This window comes from Lycorma delicatula, chromosome 5, assembly GCF_047948215.1.
Source record: "Lycorma delicatula isolate Av1 chromosome 5, ASM4794821v1, whole genome shotgun sequence".
In the NCBI taxonomy this organism is placed as follows: Eukaryota; Metazoa; Arthropoda; class Insecta; order Hemiptera; family Fulgoridae; genus Lycorma; species Lycorma delicatula.
Window position 1 is genome coordinate 133,938,637 of NC_134459.1, and position 18,934 is coordinate 133,957,570.

The 18,934-nt window shown below is 28.3% G+C and overlaps 1 protein-coding gene across 1 annotated transcript in view; it reads right to left on the minus strand.

Moving 5' to 3' along the window:
* Positions 1-1,577: 1,577 nt before the first annotated feature.
* Positions 1,578-18,934, minus strand: part of Hph (HIF prolyl hydroxylase) — a 72,119-nt gene continuing 54,762 nt past the window's right edge. Inside the window, exons 3-5 of the mRNA XM_075367125.1 lie at positions 14,712-14,851; positions 8,981-9,051; positions 1,578-1,823 (exon numbers count right to left, since the gene is read on the minus strand). Of these exons, the coding sequence (XP_075223240.1) occupies positions 1,795-1,823; positions 8,981-9,051; positions 14,712-14,851 (240 nt within the window). The 3' untranslated portion in view covers positions 1,578-1,794. The remainder of the gene's footprint in view (positions 1,824-8,980; positions 9,052-14,711; positions 14,852-18,934) is intronic.

Below are 18,934 nucleotides of genomic sequence, written 5' to 3' on the forward strand. Positions count from 1 at the left end.
CCACACACAACAGAAACAATTCAAAAATTCAGATGGGAGATATTTGATCATCACTCCTTACAGTCCTGACCTGAACTTGCATTCCGTAACTATAATTTCTTCCTACACCTCAGAAACTGGCTTGCATCTCAGTGATTCAAAGAAAGTGAAGAACTGAAAATCCTAATGCAAAGATGGCTACAATATAATATGTCAGAATTTTATGCAGTGGGTTTGAAGAAGCTTGTTTCACAATATCAAAAGTGTTTGGAACAAAATTATAATTATGTAGAAAAATAAAGTAAATCTAAGTATTTGAAAAATAAATTTTTCTTTTTTTCAATTGGTTCTCATCTTGTTACTGCCCTTACTTTTGAACCAAGTCTTGTATGTATGTTCAAGTCTTAATCATAGCCAATAGGATTGGCTGATGATTAATTTATTTTATACAGAATGTTCTTTTGGTAGATGCATTATTTTTTTTCAATTATACGTACAAAATTTTATTTGTGATAAATAATTTGGAGATATTTTTCATATTTTCACCACTATTACTTAACAGTATCTATCAAATATGTAACCTAAGATATAAAATATTTCTGGGCAAATATTAAAAAAAATTAGCTATATAGCTTAAGATAAAAAAACAATGCATATTCCAGCTTTGTAACAATATCTTTGTCATTATTTCTCTGCTTATTTTATCAAGGTACAGTTTGAGTTGCATTTGTGTTTCTTGCTAACAGCTTATATGCAAAAAAAAAACAAATATTGTAATTATTTTTATATGCCCAGCCATATTAAAAAATAAAATGAAAACACTAAAATCATAATTCTTTTTCAATTCTACTGAGAATTTTGACAATTTGAATTCATTTCCAAAAACATTTTAGCAAATTATCGATAGTTTTTTATTTGACCTCAACTTTGAAATGTAAAAATTTGAAAAATAAAACTACATTTTTTACTTTTTTTGTGTCTTTTAAATCTTAATTTTCTTTATTTAGTTTTTTAAAAATATAGACTCTTTTTAAAAACTACACAGTCTGTGAAGCATTAATTTCAAGTTTATCATTTAGCTGATTATCCATTAATTGTGGTTAAAGGAAACACAGATTTTTCTAAAAACAATTTAGATACTTTTGTCTTCTTACAATTTCAGATGACTGTTATTAGTAGATTTATAGTATTTTTGTATCCACATTTTTTTTTTAACTAGTAAAACAGTGAATTCATAATGCTAAAACATTTTACTGCTATTTAGAACATTTTTAACAATAAGTACGAATGCAAGAACCCATTTTTAATACAGATAATATTATTTGATTTACACTATCATACCCTAAACTTAGTTGCATATAGTTTTACTACCATAATTAAACATATTTTTTAAGGAATAATTTGATGACTATGTTAATTACATTTATTTTCATATTACTATTAAAAATAAAATTTTTAAGTAAATACTTGAATATGTGCATCATAGAATATACAGTGGATAAAACTCTAAAAATATCATTGGTTTTCTATTAAGTTAACATTTAAAAATAAAAACATATTAATATAAGGGAACAAAAATAAGGAGACAAGAAAACTAATTAAAATATTAAATCGTTTTATTCTTGAAGTCTTATCTTATACAGAAAAGAATAAAATTTGTAAGTCAGATGTTTGTAATATTTATAAATGTATAATATACATACATATGTTAGAAAATTGTACAGTTAATGTATATTCAACAGTATTTGTAATCAATAATATAGTTACAAACGTTTACAAAATAAAAGCAGACATTTCTTATCATTAAGACTTTTTTCATGTTTCTCTTGAGTAATTCGATCTTCCTGCAAGATAAAGAGAATACACAATATTAATCTACTTCTTTCTTATAATACTATTAGGATTTTTAAAAAAATGGTGAGTAGCCAAATTATAGTTAGGAAGTCTTGGATACCTGGAACTAAACTAGGACCACCAGTAGTTGCATCTTGTTTATGAAGTAACATGGCAACTCAAGATAGATACTAGATTCACTGGGCTTAAATGTCTTTTTAATTACAATCAAACAATTAATAGTGATAGTAAGGAACAGAACCGATAGGTTGGTGACAGGATTAAAATTTAATTGGTTTGGCTAGGTTTTGATCTTGCAGTATTCTACATTACTATGAAAAAACATTGTAATATAAACTGCTTAATTTAGCAATTAAATAGTATTACCTACTCAAAAACTAGTTTGAGGAGGTAATTTATGTTAATTTAACACTGAAGAAAAACAATAATAAATTATATATACATTGCTGTCCTTCTTGCCATATATTTCTTTTATCTATTGAAAAGTATATTTACTCACATAATTTATGTTTGTTAATTTAGTTTTTTATTTAAACTATATTTTATTAAAAAAAAATGTAAAAACTATGCAGAGAACATTGCCTAAGTTTTAAACAGGTTCTCTAAAAAAATAATAACGAATTCACACTGTTTTCAAAATTACTTTTACATTGTAGTTTATTGTTTTGTTTTAGTTTATGAAATTAACTAAAATAAATGAAAAATTTTAGATTAAAAATTGCTTTAATATTAAGAATCACTGTACTATTTTTAATATTACTTTTAGTCCACCTTGAGAAAGTGAATCTTATACAGTGATTCAGGAGAAAAAGGAAATAATTTTGAATGGATTCTAGAGGTTGAAATTAGGGAAATGTTCATACAAATATTTATTTGAAAACTCTTTGTTATGAAGTTATGGCTATCAAAAAATTTAACCCGGATTTCAGGTTCCCCCCCCTGATGAAATTAGGTAATAGTGACATTTTAAAAGCCTTGTATAACAGGTAAAGTTGATGCTTTTTTGTTTTTTGAACTGAAAAAAATTGAATAAAATAAGTAGTTTTCATGAAATCCAAAACAGAAAAACCTGGTAATGGAAAACAAGTTTTTTTTAGGTTTGAAGTACAACTTTGTTAAATGACGTAAATTTTATTTTCAACACAAACAGAATTTAATTATGAGAAAATTTATATAATAAAGTCTATGAAAAAAAAATCAATTTTTATTATTAAAAACAAAACTTAACAGAAAAATTATGTATTTGTAAAATTTAAAATAAAGCTGTTTGAAAAATTAAAATACTTTTAATTTATTTTTAAAAAACTTATTGTATGTCTTAATTTACAATAAATGTTTGAATATTTTGCCACTAACATCAATGCACTTTTCAACTCATTTTCTTTCATTTTCTCTCGCCTACCTAATGATATCTTCAAGTTCCTTGATGTGTGCAGCAGCACTGAGAATCGAGTGATCAGTTAATCATGGGTGTTTACATTTTGCTTGTATACCTTGCATTTCATCCATCTCCATAACAGTAAGGTCACCAGAGTAAGGTCTGGTGATCTAGGTGCCCAATTTACTGGTCCTCTAAGAAAGAATTACCTTACTTCATTCGTGAAATGTGTTGGTGCTCCATCAAGTAAAAAGTACATTTCAATTCGTTTTGTCAATGAGAAACTTTCAAGTAAGAAATTCATTGTTTAAAAATTTCAGATAATTTCTCCCAATGACATGTTGTTCTAATATGAAAGGGCCTATTAATTTGTTGTTGATCATATCACATCAAAGTATTTACTGAAAATCATACTGGTTATTTGATTAAACTACAGCATAAGGGTTGCTTCAGACCACTTATGTGAATTCCACATTTTGCTTATGCCATTACCATTAACAGCAGTTTGATCCAAAAATAATCTGAACAGAATTAAAGTGGTAATTGTTGTTAACCCTGACAAAACTGTAGTCATCTGGCATGGTCACCAAGCTGGAAGTGTTGAACCTTCTAAACATGACAAGGATGCAGTTCGTGAGAATGTAATTTCGTCCACACTGTACTTTGTGAAATGTTTAGTCATGTAGAAATTCTTTGCGTGTTTGTTGTACGACTAATCTGATCATCTGAAGTTGTTTTCTCTTCCATCACCATATTGTGGTTGATATTCAGATGAAACATGAGCTCTGGAGAGTACCATTCTCATGGAAATTATTAAAAAGTCTACAAAATACTTATTGTATTTAAAAACAGCTGCGTTTACTTTTTACAAATTTATACAACTTTTCTGTTAACTCTTGTTTTTAATAAAAATATTGATTTTCATAGACCTTATTACAACAATTTTTTCAAAATTAAATTCTATACAAGTTTTGATAAAAAAATTTATGTATTTATAAGTCATTTAAAAAATGACTGTTCTTCAAACCTAAAAAAAAGATTTATAGAAAGAATTTTTCAGACTGGTATGTTACATTGGCTACCATGAAAACCTACGAGACAGTTCTGGGATTAGTTTTGATTTTTCAGGTTAAAAAATTAAATTATTTATGTGGAGGGAGATAAAATATTTTTTTCACAGATATTATATCAATACAAAGCTTCCTTTTCAGAATAAATAAGGAAAAAATACTGAATCAAAATTAAACTGAAGATATTAGTCACTGATATCATTTACTATACTAAGTAAACAATTTAATTAAGTAAGTTTTAATTCTGTAATTAAGTTGATAGCAAAATCAAAAAACATCTCGAACATAACTTGCCAAATATCTTTTTATCTCAATATATTAAATATATAAATGATAAATATGTAAAGAAATAGATATTATCCTTTATTTAAGTTAGGATATTTTCTTATTTAGACATGTATGCTGCTTCAACAAATAAGCAGAATACGTGATGTTTGTATATAACATCCACATAAGGGGTGACTGGAAGGTAAAAATGTGCAAATGGAAAAAATTATGATAAGGTTTAACACACAGTTCTTAGTTTTATTAAAGTGATCAACTTCAGCTTTATTTGTTTCATTTGACTATCGCTTTTCATTTTTGAGTTATGAGTAACTGTGCATTACATCTCAACCATCCCTTTTATATGAACATAGTAAGAACTCTATCAACAGACAATTCTTTAAATGTGGGCAATTTTACAATCCGTAGTTCCTAGAAACGGATTTTTATTATAATTTTATGAGATAGCAATATTAAATTTTATGTTTTTGTTATAATTACAGAAAAGATGTATGGTAATCAAACTGATTATATTATTTATTCTAACATTCAAATTTATGTAGAGATATTTCCTGTTCTTTAATTAATTATAGCACACAGAGAATAGTACGCGTTATTGTACAGATCATCAAAAGGGGTAATTTTGTGTAACCTACAGTTATGATTCAAATCCATAGTACTGTACAAGATGATTTCATTTACCACATTGGAAGAAAAAGAAGAAATACAATTAATCAACATAAGTCATCTAACAGTTATCACAGTCAATGTTTATTTAGCTAAAACATGTCCACTACATGTTTACACTTCTACTAACACTAATTTCAAATACAGTACAAATTGAGACATTTTTCACTCATATAAAATTGTTTTCACAGAATAGAAGTTATTTTTAATGAAACATGATATCTGATGTAAACATTGTAAATTATATCAATATTTATGAACATCTGTATACTTTGGTAGCTTATGTTACAAAGAAGTTTGTTAACTGACAGAAATGTGTGTGGAAGAATGTGGAAAGTTTTTAACTTAATGCCTAATGTTTTACAACAAAACAAACAACTTGAGGAGTAGTTGACATAATGTTTAATTTTTCATTTAGAAAAACTATCTTTTCCAGAAAGTATGCAATAAAAACAAACTAAATTTCTTTCACTGAAAATAATTAAAGTGATAGTTTTAAACAAATCTTTACAGAAGTTTCAATTTTAATATACTGAAAGTTTTAATGCAATTTTTACTCTTGTTGTTTTTGATTTGGGTTGTAATAATGTGAACAGATTGAATAATTTTTAATAACAAATATACAAAATTTTATACACAGTGTTCTGTTATTATTTTACAGTAATATGCTTAGGACCTTGTATTTGTGTAGAACAATTGTAAAAGAATACTTTAAATATGCAGAATTTTATACTTTATATTAAAATTAATTTAAAAGACTAATTTCTTGAAGTTCATTAATTCATATAATTTATTTGCAGGATGATAAAGGCAATATAATTTTGTCATAAACTAGTATTTTAATAAATATATTTCACACGTCCATTAAAAGTACGAAAATTTCCAAACGACAGGTATTTTTCTTGTTCCAATACTGCATACTGTAAGTTGTTTCAAGAGAGAAAAGTTAAGAACATTTATACTCTTATGTACAACAATAATTTTTACATATGTTGTCACAAGAATAAATTATAATTCAATGATAGCATCTCTTTGTCTTTCATCTAGAAGATTCTGGGTTTGAATGCTGGTCAAGCTTAACATTTTATTTTCCACATATAATAAAATTCATCTCCTATCAAATAAAGTTTGGTAACTGTAATCAAGCATCAAGCTGTACTTACTTCTTGAATAAATAAATTATAGGCTTTCTGCAGTAAAACATCTTATAATACTAATATATTTTATATTTACTCCATAAATAGGATATGTATATGTATGAGGTATGTTCAAAAAGTAACGAGAATTTTTGTTTTTTTGGAAAGAATTTTATTTATTCGTCTACATTAATGTTATCTCGTTCAAAACAGTCTCCATTAGATTTTATACACTTATGCCAGTGCTTTTTCCAATCCTCGAAACACTTCTGGAACTCGATTTTTAGATTAGTGGTTAGCTTTTTCAGTTATTTGCTTTTAATTTCATCTATGCTTGTAAAACGATGGCCCTTTAAGGTTCTCTTTACTTTTGGGAATAGAAAAAAGTCACACGGGACCATGTCTGGTGAATATGGTGGCTGGAATATCATTACAGTGTTGTTTTTTTGCTAAAAGCAGATGAACAAACAATGAAGTGTGAGCAGGTGCATTATCATGGTGTAAAAGCCATGAATTGTTTCGCCACAAATCCAGGAGTTTTTTTGGATTGCTTCACGCAAACGTTGAACTTGTAGTTAATACTCCTTATTGATCGTTTAACCTTGTGGTAAGAACTCATGATGCACTATGCCATTAAAATCGAAGAACATGGTGAGCATAATCTTCATATTCGACCGTACTTGTCAAGCTTTTTTCAGTCTTGGTGATCCAGAATGCCTACACTGGGACAATTGAGCCTTAGTATTAACATCATATCTGTAAACCCATGTTTCATCACCTGTTATAATACATTTCAGTAGTTTTGCATCGTTGTTGACTTCATGTAGCGACTCCTGAGCAACTTCCATTCACTGCTGTTTTTGTTTGAAATTCAACAATTTTGAAACAAATTTTGCTGTCACACGTTTCATACCCAAAACATCTGAAAACAATTCATGGCATGAGCCAATTGATATCCTAACATCATCAGTGACTTCTCTGATTGTGATTCGGAGATCATTCATAATCATTTCTTTCACTTTTTCCATGTTTTCGTCGGTTGTAGATGTTGCTGGGGCGTCCAGGGCGCTCATCATCTTCAACATCTTCATGCCCTTCTTGGAAACACTTATACCACTCGTAAACCCTTGCTTTACTCATAGTAGACTCACCAAAAGCAATATTTAACCACTCGTAAACCCTTGCTTTACTCATAGTAGACTCACAAAAAGCAATATTTAACATTTTTAAAACACTGCTACACTTTATTCCATTCTTATAGCAAAATTTAATACAAATTCTCTGATCCACTATTTATACAAGTAAAAAATCACTGATCGTACCAAAACACATGTTATCTTTTTGGCAGCTGACAACAGTCTAAAACATCCAATACGGCTAAAAATGTACAGATACTTTTCAGTATCATGTTTAACAATACAATAAAGAAAAAATCCCGAGAATCAGACTAATACAACCTGCAAAATTTCAAAATTCTTGTTACTTTTTGAATACACCTCGTATATAATTAACATTAAAAAAGATAAAACTTAGTTTAACTTAAGGGAAGATTCATAACTTATAAACAGTAACAAATATATGTAATGGGCGGGAGGAAATGTGAGATAACAGCTATTTCATCTTTTTCATTAAACTGTTCTCACCTTGATACTGCTAGATTATTCTAAGTTTTTTTTTTTAACTTAAATACATTCTACGATAACACTACAAGGTGTCTAGGCAAAATGTATCCAAAAATAATGGTCTATGTTTAGAAAATCAGTTGTAGTAATCTTTTAAACACAGGCTCAATTGACAGGAAATATCTCTAAGATTTGTTGTATATACTCTCAAGGTCCATATGTGCAAGCAAGCCGACTAACAATGCAGTTGTAGTCAGTTGAGATATGGGCCCCACAACTGAAGGTTCAGTGTGTGCTTGGGTTTGTGGAGTTTTAAACACATAACTGTGTTCAACAGCATGTATGAACTGAATGGAATATCGATCCTCCTGCATCCAAGTTTGTTATTCAGTGGATATGACTTTAAGAAAGCTTGGAAGCTTGGTTCACAAACTGAAAAACAACCAAAACTTTCAATTAGCGACGAGACAGTGGATTGTGTATGCTTTGTATTCACTGCCAGTCCTGGAAAGTCAATTAGGTGGGCTAGTTACAAACTAAAAATTTCTCCTTCAACTGTTCATAAATGTCTCCATTTCCAAACATACAAGTAACAACTCATTAATCACATTAAAAAAATGATCGATATTAGTTTGCTGTTTAAGATAATAAACCATGTTGAAAACAATCCTAATTATATTCAAATGTTGTTATTTAGTGATGTGGTAACCTTTCATATGTGTGGGAAAGTTAAAAAACACAACTGTTGAATTTAGGGTACTGAAAACCCCTATACAGAAATTGAAAATAAAAGAGACTACAATTGCATTGTGAGTAGGCTTGCCTGCGCATGCATATTCTGCTGATCTCAAGTGTATACAGAACAAATCTAGGAGATATTTCCTGTTGATTGAACCTACATTTAAGAGATTACAACGAATGGTTTTCAAAATACAGGCCATTACTTTTAGATACCTTTACCTCAGACACCCTATATTAAAAAAAACCTACTTTCACTTTCATATCTTTGACAAGCTGCTTCTCTTTCTTTTGCATCAAAATACCACAGTGTAATTGCATATCTGAAAACAAAATTCAACATTAAAATATATTTTATTGATATAAAGATTAAAAACTATAAAAATTTTGACACCTGAAGAAACAGATTCACTGGATATATTATAATTTTTCCAATTTGAAGATATGCAGTTTTAAAATTAAACTGATGTACAGATGTGTAATAATATATTTTAAGCAACCCAAATATAGTGATTATGTCTGATTTTATTTAAAGTATAATTTTAAATTTATCTTTACCAATGTTGTTATTTTCCCTAAGGCTGGTTTACATATATACATAGTAATCTTTTCAAATACGCAAAAATAACCTTTAATGGAAGTCATTAACAGTACATAAAAAGAAAGTTAAAAATAAATTCATTTTAGTTATTTATTACTTATTTTACTGAATAATGATGCTGATAGCAGAATGATCATTTTTACTCTGTTACAACTGCATCAAATATAATGTTGATTTGATAAGCAGGATCTTTAAGCTAATAATGGTACTGAAGTATGCTGAATAAGAAATTAAATGCTGCCACTTTTAAAAGTATACAAGAGTTAAGCATAATTTTATTAGAGTTAGAATGGTTCTGACAATTTTAATGGAACAGGAATAGTATTGCTATATGGCACTATCAAAAGTAAATAATTTTTATAATCTATTTATTAATATAATAAAATTAACTTAAAAAGCTTATAAAAATATTATTGTGGTAAGCAGTAATGTGTTCTTGCTAAAAAAATGTTTTTCTAGAGTGAAAAAAATAATTAATCAAATGAAAAATTGCTAACAAAACTAAACAATAATAAGGAAACAATTCCAATGATAATTAGTGTAATTCAAAATACAGCAAACTGAAGAAATTGATTAATTAGTTGATACAAAAAACTTATTTAACTCTTGCAAAAATATTACTGACTTTGTGTTTTTCATAACTGAACAATCATCTTAGCAACAGTGTAAGTTACTATGAACACTGTTTTAGATTTAAATATTGTTATTGGTTTTCCCCTGCAGAGTGTAAGTTACATTAGTTAAAATCAACCTTATTAATTATAATATTAGTTTTTATACTATAATTAATATAATATTAAGCCAATAAGCAGAAACAATTTGCATTTTTAATAAACAGTGTACTTATTTTAACCAATCAAAATGATCAAATCTGATCCAGCGCATGATGAAATTACACAACTTCAAAATTTACAAAACCTGTAATATTCAAGAAATACAGTGGTCCTTAGAGAAAAAACAGAATGAAGTACAAATGAAATCCAAACTATATGTCTTAATCTACTCCTTAGTCATTTCGACTAAGATGTTTGTGTTGGATAGCAGAAAAATTTCCAGCCATCTTGGCTAGTAAAAAATAAAAAAATCCTCATTTAATTTTGTAAAGATGAACACATTGACTTCAGAATATTTGTATAAAACACAAAAAAAATTATTTCACATTATACCTGACAATTTATAAATGTTAACAATTATATAAGATGAATTGCACTCATACTCTTAGGAAATTGGACTAAAAAATTAGCCTTTTCTAGGTAGCTCTCTGATAAAAAGTAGCATTTTTCCATCTATTGTCAGCTAATCTATTGCTGTAATGTTTGCATAAGAGCAGATATTTTATTTCTCAAACATTCAGGTAAAAAATTTCAGAGCACTATAACAAATGTTATTTTTTTATCTCAACAATATATTGTAAATGTAAAATTCATCTAACTAAAAATAAATCTATGAATATGTGATCACAAACTGTCAAAAATAATGAATAAACTAATAGATAAATAAATTAAAAATTGACCAAAAAAGAAGATTAATCTCATATGAAATGAAACTATTTTAATAAGTGAAAAAGTTTATTTAAAAAATTTTAATAAATTGTTCTCAAAAAGGCTCACATAAGGCTGCTTAAGACAAAATAGATGTGCTGTTATTAAAACTTTAAATGTCTTTAAGCTTTGATGAAGAAAATTATTTTATACAAAATTACTTCTTTTGTTTTTATAAATGTTGACATTAAAATAATAAAGAAAAAAAAATCAGTCTGTCCCTTTTGCTTTTCAACTTATATACAGGAGCAATACAGGGACTGAAGGACAAATCTGAGAGCAGAGTAACTAACTGTTCAAGGGGAATATGTTAAGATGAACTTTTTGTTTTGGCAGAAACCAAAAATGAATAAGAAGAAATTTGTATGGTACTAGTATATTTCTAGAAGAGAAATTCAGTTTGAAAATAAATAAGAATAAACTAGTTATAACAAAATAGGCAGAAATAAAGTACTATAAGGCAATTGTAAATTTACTACTTATTTTAAAACAATCTTATTACCACAAGAAAGGCCCTAAAAACTCTTAAAAAAACTTTTCAACACAGTTTCCACCATTTCAATACATTTGTGACATCATTTAACTAATTCCTGAATCCCATATAAAAGGGGCACTCAAAAAGTTATCTACCTACCTTAGAAAGTGGCGGTAAAGAGGTAGTGTTATTTTTATTTTTCAATTTGTCCCTTGAGCTTCCACACACTTGCTCCATTTAGCCTGCACAGAGGTTATAACAGAGTAAAAGAGAATTTATCTTGCTCCTCAAAACAGCTTTCAATTCATCATAGTCGTGAAAATGATCTGCCCTGAAGGTTTTTCTTGAGGTTTTTGAACAGGAAAAAATCAGTGGGAGCCAGGTGCATTTTCATGCAAAAGCAAAACACATTTGGTTAACCATGATCTTCCCGGCTGATGACTAGGTCTTGAATTTTTTGGGTGTTGGGGATCCTTTGTGTTTCCACAGCATGGATTCTTGTTTGATTTCAGGGTCCCAGTAATGAATCCATGTTTCATCACCAGTCAACAACCTGCTGAAAAAATCCCGTAGGATTCTCTTTACACAGTTGCAAATCCTCCGCTCTCAACTGAGCATGACATTGCTTCTGATGTGATGTGAGGTTTTGTGGGACCCTAGGGAACCGACGTTTGTTGTGTAAATGGTCATGAAGTATTGTTGTAATGGTTGATTTGGACACCCCATATTCTGTAGCAAATATTGCAACTTTAACACGCCTGTCTTCCATAACCAGTCTGTCCACTTTCTGGCAGATATTGGGTGCGATTGCTTCTACAGGTCTTCTGCTGAGGAGATCATATTTGATGGATTCCCTGCACCACTTAGTTTGGACCACAATTTCACTTGGTATTGTGAAGGCGCATTATAACCATACACAGTCAACATCCTACTATGGATGTTATTTGGACATTTCCCTTCTTTGGTGAGAAAAATTACTGATCGCTGTTCCAATTTCTGCAAATTCATTCCCGTACCCGGGTTACTAACTTCGGAGAACTACTGCATCAACACGTGTAAAAGAAATATAATCATAATTAGGTGATAGCACACATCCACACACACATATTATGAACTACATATAGGTATCAAATGCATCTCAACATATAACTCGCAACACCCCTAGGTAGATAACGTTTTGAGTGGTCCTTGTATGTAAAATGATGTTGCCTGTGAAGAAAGCTGTTTATCATCATTATACAACTGTACCACTTCAAATCCAGGCAGAACAAGCCATGTGGTTCCAGGTTTGGGTTCCAGAGAGAGGGGTCATTCATGATGATGACTGCCAAACTGATTGCTTTTGTATGCCTTAAGAGTATTTTTGACATCCAGTATTAGTAGTTCTGATATTTAAAAACATCAAATTTCATACAGACGTTTTTGAAATATGTGGAAAACCAGAAGAACTTGATGAAATCAGAAACACTCTATTTTCACAAATTTTATCATTTATGAGTTCAACTAAATTATAAGTAATGCCAGATGGTTATCTTTGTCATGCTGATCATGCACTTCTATTTGGCCTGTTGCGTTTTAATGCAATTTCTTGCTATTTCAACTACAGCAGTATTTTTATTGTAAACCTTATTAATCTCCACATAAACTCCAGCTGGTTCCCCATTCCTTGCATTAAAAAATGCACAGGTCATATTTCAGTCAGCAAGTCCTTCAATTGTCTTAAAAGAAAACGCACATACAAATTATAAATAAGATCTGCTTTTTCCTGATGTAACAACCATAGCAAACTAATACGCAAAGAAGCTTATTGAGCATGCTACAGAAATGACTGATATGTCACATAGATATTAAGATAGGAAAAGAAATAAATTTTGTTATGCAGATACTTAAACAATTAAGGATGGATAAGGTGAGGTAAAGGACAATTGCAGAGTTGACACAAGCAAGGAAAAATTTAAAACAGAAAAGAAGTCTACTAGCATTAGATATAGACCTAAGAATTAGAAAGGTAATTCTTAAAAATATCTTTTGGAGTACAGTGCTTTATGGAAGCAAAAGACAAACAATAGGAAAAGCAGAACGGAAAAGAACATATATATTTGAAATGTGATGCTACAAGAGGCTGTTGAAAATTAGGTGAGTTGATTAATTATTAAGTGAAAAGATATTAAATTGAACAGTAGCGGCAAGAAATTTGAGGCCAAACATTGTAAAGAGAGTAACAAAAGCTGGTTGGCCACACATTAACACATCCAAATTTAATTAATTTTACAACAGAGCATAAAAACAGTAGAGGAAGACAATGATTGGAATAGTTAACTGGGAGTGAAAGATGTAATAATTATATTAAATTTAAATTATTATCACAGTAGAAAAGTGATAGGGCCAAATGAATAAAACATTGATGACAGAAAGATTGATTCTTCAATTTTAAAGTGGACTATACAATACAGCAATGTGAGAATGAGCATTATATTTGTTTGCAACTTTATAAAAACATAAGTCACACAACTGAAGTAATAAATATGCGAGTGAATTAATTTTAATAGGTTCTGATTTAATTTGTTACAGTATTGATACTACAAGTCATTTTCTGGTATCTGCTTCAGTAAACATTAAGTAACTGTGATTTTATTTAAATATATGAGAAATATAATATCCCTTTTTTATGGACTACATAATATTAGAATAGATGAAGTGGAAATAGACAGTGAATGCTGCACATCAATAAGATGTATTAGTTAAAAAGATTTAACTAATTTTTTTAATTTTGACCCGTCCTGAGTTTAAACTGTAGAGTAAGAAAAATACAGAAAATACAAGAAATACAAATTTTGGTATCATATATTGATACTGTGTAACTTCTCAAAATCAAATAAATAAATCAAAAACAACTATTTTTGTTTACAAAGCTTAATACATTCAATATCTTTATGCGATGCAGTCAATAGTCTATTTTAATTTACTAATTATTTATCACAATCCCATACTGCTAATTGCTACTTTCACTATTCACAATATTTGGAATAAAAACATAACTATGAAGCTGAAAAGGGTTACATTATAATCCATTAACTAAATAGATTTTTCAGTAATTACAGCCAATAAAAAGTAAGTCAATCTAAGGGTAAAAATAACGTACTAATAGTAAACACAATTATTACATACACATCCAAACTAACATCCCAATTATATTTAGAATCATGATTTTAAAAAAAGGTATAAAATAACTATTTTTTAATTTTAAAATTGTCAAACAATTCAATACATTTTAATACTAATGACCATTTTATATGCCATTATTTTATGAATGTTTAACCCGGTTTGTAAATCTAGAAAAAAGTTCACATAATTCTACTAACAAACCTTGGTTTTTTTGCTGGCTGAACTTCATGAGGATTTCTTCTATCTGACCAAAAAAATAGAAGTCTGTCAAACTTTGGTTCAATATCAGCCACTTTATCTTTCCATCCCTCAGGAAATATTCTCAGGAGACCACCATTTTCCTATTATCATGAATAACAATCAACAATCTATAATAATAACAATAATTTCAATTTAATATAAATACTGAGAAAGAAAACACATTATTAAACTACTTAATTAATGTGAAAGACAGAAACTAAACATCAAACATTCAGATCATATTTTGTTATGCATTATAGTATTCAATATGAAAGAAAATGCGTCATTTAAAAAAATTTCTTCATATGAATCACATGAAAGCAAAATCTGAGTATTACACCTTATCAAACATTGTATTTTTCTTTTTTATTCTTGAGTTTCAATTTATTTGAAGGCAACCTGCAGAAATAAAAAAAAATCATAAGATGTTCTTTTTTCTCCAGTATTACAATTTCAATGTTCTAAACTTCATGATATTATAAAAAGATTAGCTATATACTTTTAAAGAACATCTAATGTTTAAATAGTACATTTTTTAAAAATTCTGATTTTTGGTTTAAAATTGTAATCATTCAAAAAAAAAAAGAAAAGAAATACAATTTTGGCTGTAACTGGAATGTATTCTTTTGTCACTGAACTATGTAATGACCATTATTGTAAGAACATAAGTTTATAATTTCAGTTAAAAATGGTGGGAATTTCAACATCTGTTACAGAAGGGTACATGATCAATTGCTTCAAAGTGCTCCAGAATGAAATCAGCTGTACATGTAAGTATAAGGTCTGTAATACGTTATGTGATTATATGAAGGGATTTTAATCTTTATTAACGAATGGGCAAGATTCCTAACAGTTTTAATAGAAATTCTTCTCTCCTTCAAAGTCCTATTCTCATCCCATTATTAACTTAAGTAATGATACTATATAAATAACGCAATAATGTTTTAAAATACACAATTTAGTGCAAAATAAATTTCCTTCCTCTAAGGAGAGACTAAGTGAAAACAATTTTTATGAAGACTGAAATCAAATTGGAGATTAATCAGACAAAACTGTTTTTAAATATGCTTAACATTAATTTTTTTTATAATCTACAAAGGACACTAGGAACGTTTTTCAATATGACAGTATGTATCATCACAGGGGGGGTTACAAGTTAGTGCGTGTTTAAACAGACCCCAACCAGCACTGCACCCATTCTAGTCACTGTCATTTGCTTTTTAGTAGTGTTACTGAAACAAGGTAGTGATGTAATGGTTGAAAACTGAATACCAGGGAATTTGAAGTGGGTTAAGAGTTGATCAGTGTTTAGAGGAAATGATTCATGCGCTTGGAGAGGATTGTCCTCATTGTACAATAATGTTTAGGCGATTCTGAGGGGTTTGAAAGAGGAATTTTGGTTTTGAGAATGCTCCAAGGTTAGGTCGACCTTCTTCATCTGTGAGAAACATTAGTGCAGTATGAAAAATGTTTGAGACAGACAAGGGTCTGACCTACCAGCAGTTAGTGCTATTCTGAAAGATGACCTTCATGTTAGAAAGCTTTGTACCCTTTGGGTGGCACATAACTTGACCAATTATCAGATGGCATGTTGTGTTTTATCATTATAAACCAAAGGAAAGAACAAAGTAAATCAACACAACAAACAAAGTAATTCAACACAATCTACAACATTAAAAGATAATTTGTCTTTAAGGACATACAGAATCAGTTCAAAAGAAAGTTATACAATTAATAAATGAATTTAAATAAGTTATGAAGATTTTTTTAAAGGACTGTAGTATACTCAAGACAAATTTTTAATTAAAATTTTCAATTAAAATTTTCAATTGTGGAAGTAATTGAGATAAAAAAAAAAAATTTTATTACTACCACTGGTATTCTGTAGCGACAATATATTTTTTGTAACAAGATAATACAAGATGAGATTAGTTGAAACTTCCTCTGTAAAAGAAGTGCTCTTTCAACCTCGTATAATAAATAAATGCTCATCTTTTTCATGAAAAGATAATAGAGTTTAATGACATAAAACTTAATACCTAACTTAGAAACCAATATTACATCTTTGTTATCAAATCTTATTAATAAACCATTAGTTAACTAAACCTGCTGCAAAATTAGCCAGTACTGGATTTCAGATAAATTGTATGTATGGCCTTAATATTTAATCAAAAATAAAGAAACATGCAATATAAAATTTTATTAGTTCTGTACCACATGGTCAGTATCAGAAAGATTTATTTACATTTTTCATCACTATAAAATATTATTATACCCTCAGACTATAAAATTATCTTACAGTAAGTTATCTTATGCCTCATTCTTTTTTATAGCTAAACAGTAAACATTTTACAGTAATTTACCTTAACTATTACTTTAACTTGGTAATAATAATAAAAAAAAAAAAATACACATTAATATGTTTTTCATAAGTTTCAGTGGCCTAGTATAATATCTTTAAACACTTATGAATATCTTTTTTTTGAGAATCTCTATATACTGTATATGTCTACTCATATATGAGTAATAGCAGTTTATTTAATGATAAGATATAAATATTTATTCTAACATTCTTTTCTATGAATGTTACATCTTCATTTAAAAATTGGCCAGCCAGAATAATATCTTATTATCAAAACATGCAGAACTTTTGCAATAAAGTTAAAATAATTTATGTTTTATAAATATAATCATAATTGTTTTAAATCTAATTTTTTTCTATTTTGAAAAATACTTCTAATTATAACAATTGATAAAAATACTTAAGAGCAAGAGTTAAAAGAAGTAACAGAATTAAACATTAGGAATAAGACAAACAAAACAAAAATTTAATTTGTTGACAATTATCAAACTGTCACAATTATGAAACCTCTTTCTTAAGTTCACAATTAACACAAAGAAACCTGAATTAGAACTAAGGCTGAGTTACTTGTAATCTACCAGTATAAATTTTTAAATATACTGCAACTAAATAAGGAAAGCAAAAATAATTGGTTTTAGAAATAAGATATAATGACATTCTGTTAAGAAAACAGAGAATTAAAAATCAATTTAAAACTACAGAAATATAATTATATTAAAATTTGTTTTCAAAATCTTCTCTTTGTTCAAAGAAATACATTTTTATTTTAAAATAGAGCCAAAATACAATTATTTTATTTTCAATATTAATTTGACATTTTCTAGTTATAATAATTTTTTGCTGTTGACAGACTTTTTATCAGTAATTTTAGTCAATTATGTTTCTATAAAATGACAAAAACTAAAAATCAAAAGAAATAACATTTTTTAAACTGAATGTTTTATTAATTCTACCATTAAATCTCATTTACAACTACTGTGTCAAAGAATGATAAAGTAGTACAGTCAAAGCTTATCTGTATTAACCTTTTGGAAGTTTGTTCATTTCATATAATAAGAAAAATGTAAAATTTATTTACTACCCAATATTTAAAAATTACAACACAGCAGACTCTGTAGTAAATGTAAATGATTCAGTTATAAAGTCAAACATAAATGCTAGCTGAAAAAAGATTATTGAAGGATGCTGTTTATATTATAAAATACTGAAACCAAACCTGATCTTTGATAATAGAAATAACCTTTGGACACAAAAAATTAATCCTTCTGATATTGCACAACCTGTACTGTTGTAAATAGATAACTCACAAAGATCTATGGGACTACTCATAGTTCTGTAATTTATATAAAATATCGTATAAATTATGGATAATATTTAACATTTGGTATCTCTGCTCGAGGACTTGCTCTAGCTCCAGACTGTCCATTAATGTTCAGCTACCTTTTTGTATCAAGTTTTGTAAATTCTTTCTTCACATACACTGCAATTATAAGATTTAAAAATAAAACGCTTTAAAAATCATGTGATTAGATATCATTATCAGAATAGGGTTACACTGCTACTTCTTTCAATTAAAAAATTGGCTTTATTAAGGTGATCCTTGTACCAAAGTCCTAAGAAAGATATTCAATAAGCTGCGATACTTACAACAGTTAAGATCCCTTGCCTCATATAAAATGTAAAACTTTACATTTAGAGCAAGATTAGATCTAGTAACCTTTTAAGGACAACTATTATTACATTTAAAAACTTCAAATATAATAAATGTTTCCTTAATGGAAAAGAACAACTATGAATTAGGCACTAATGGTCAGTCAAAATA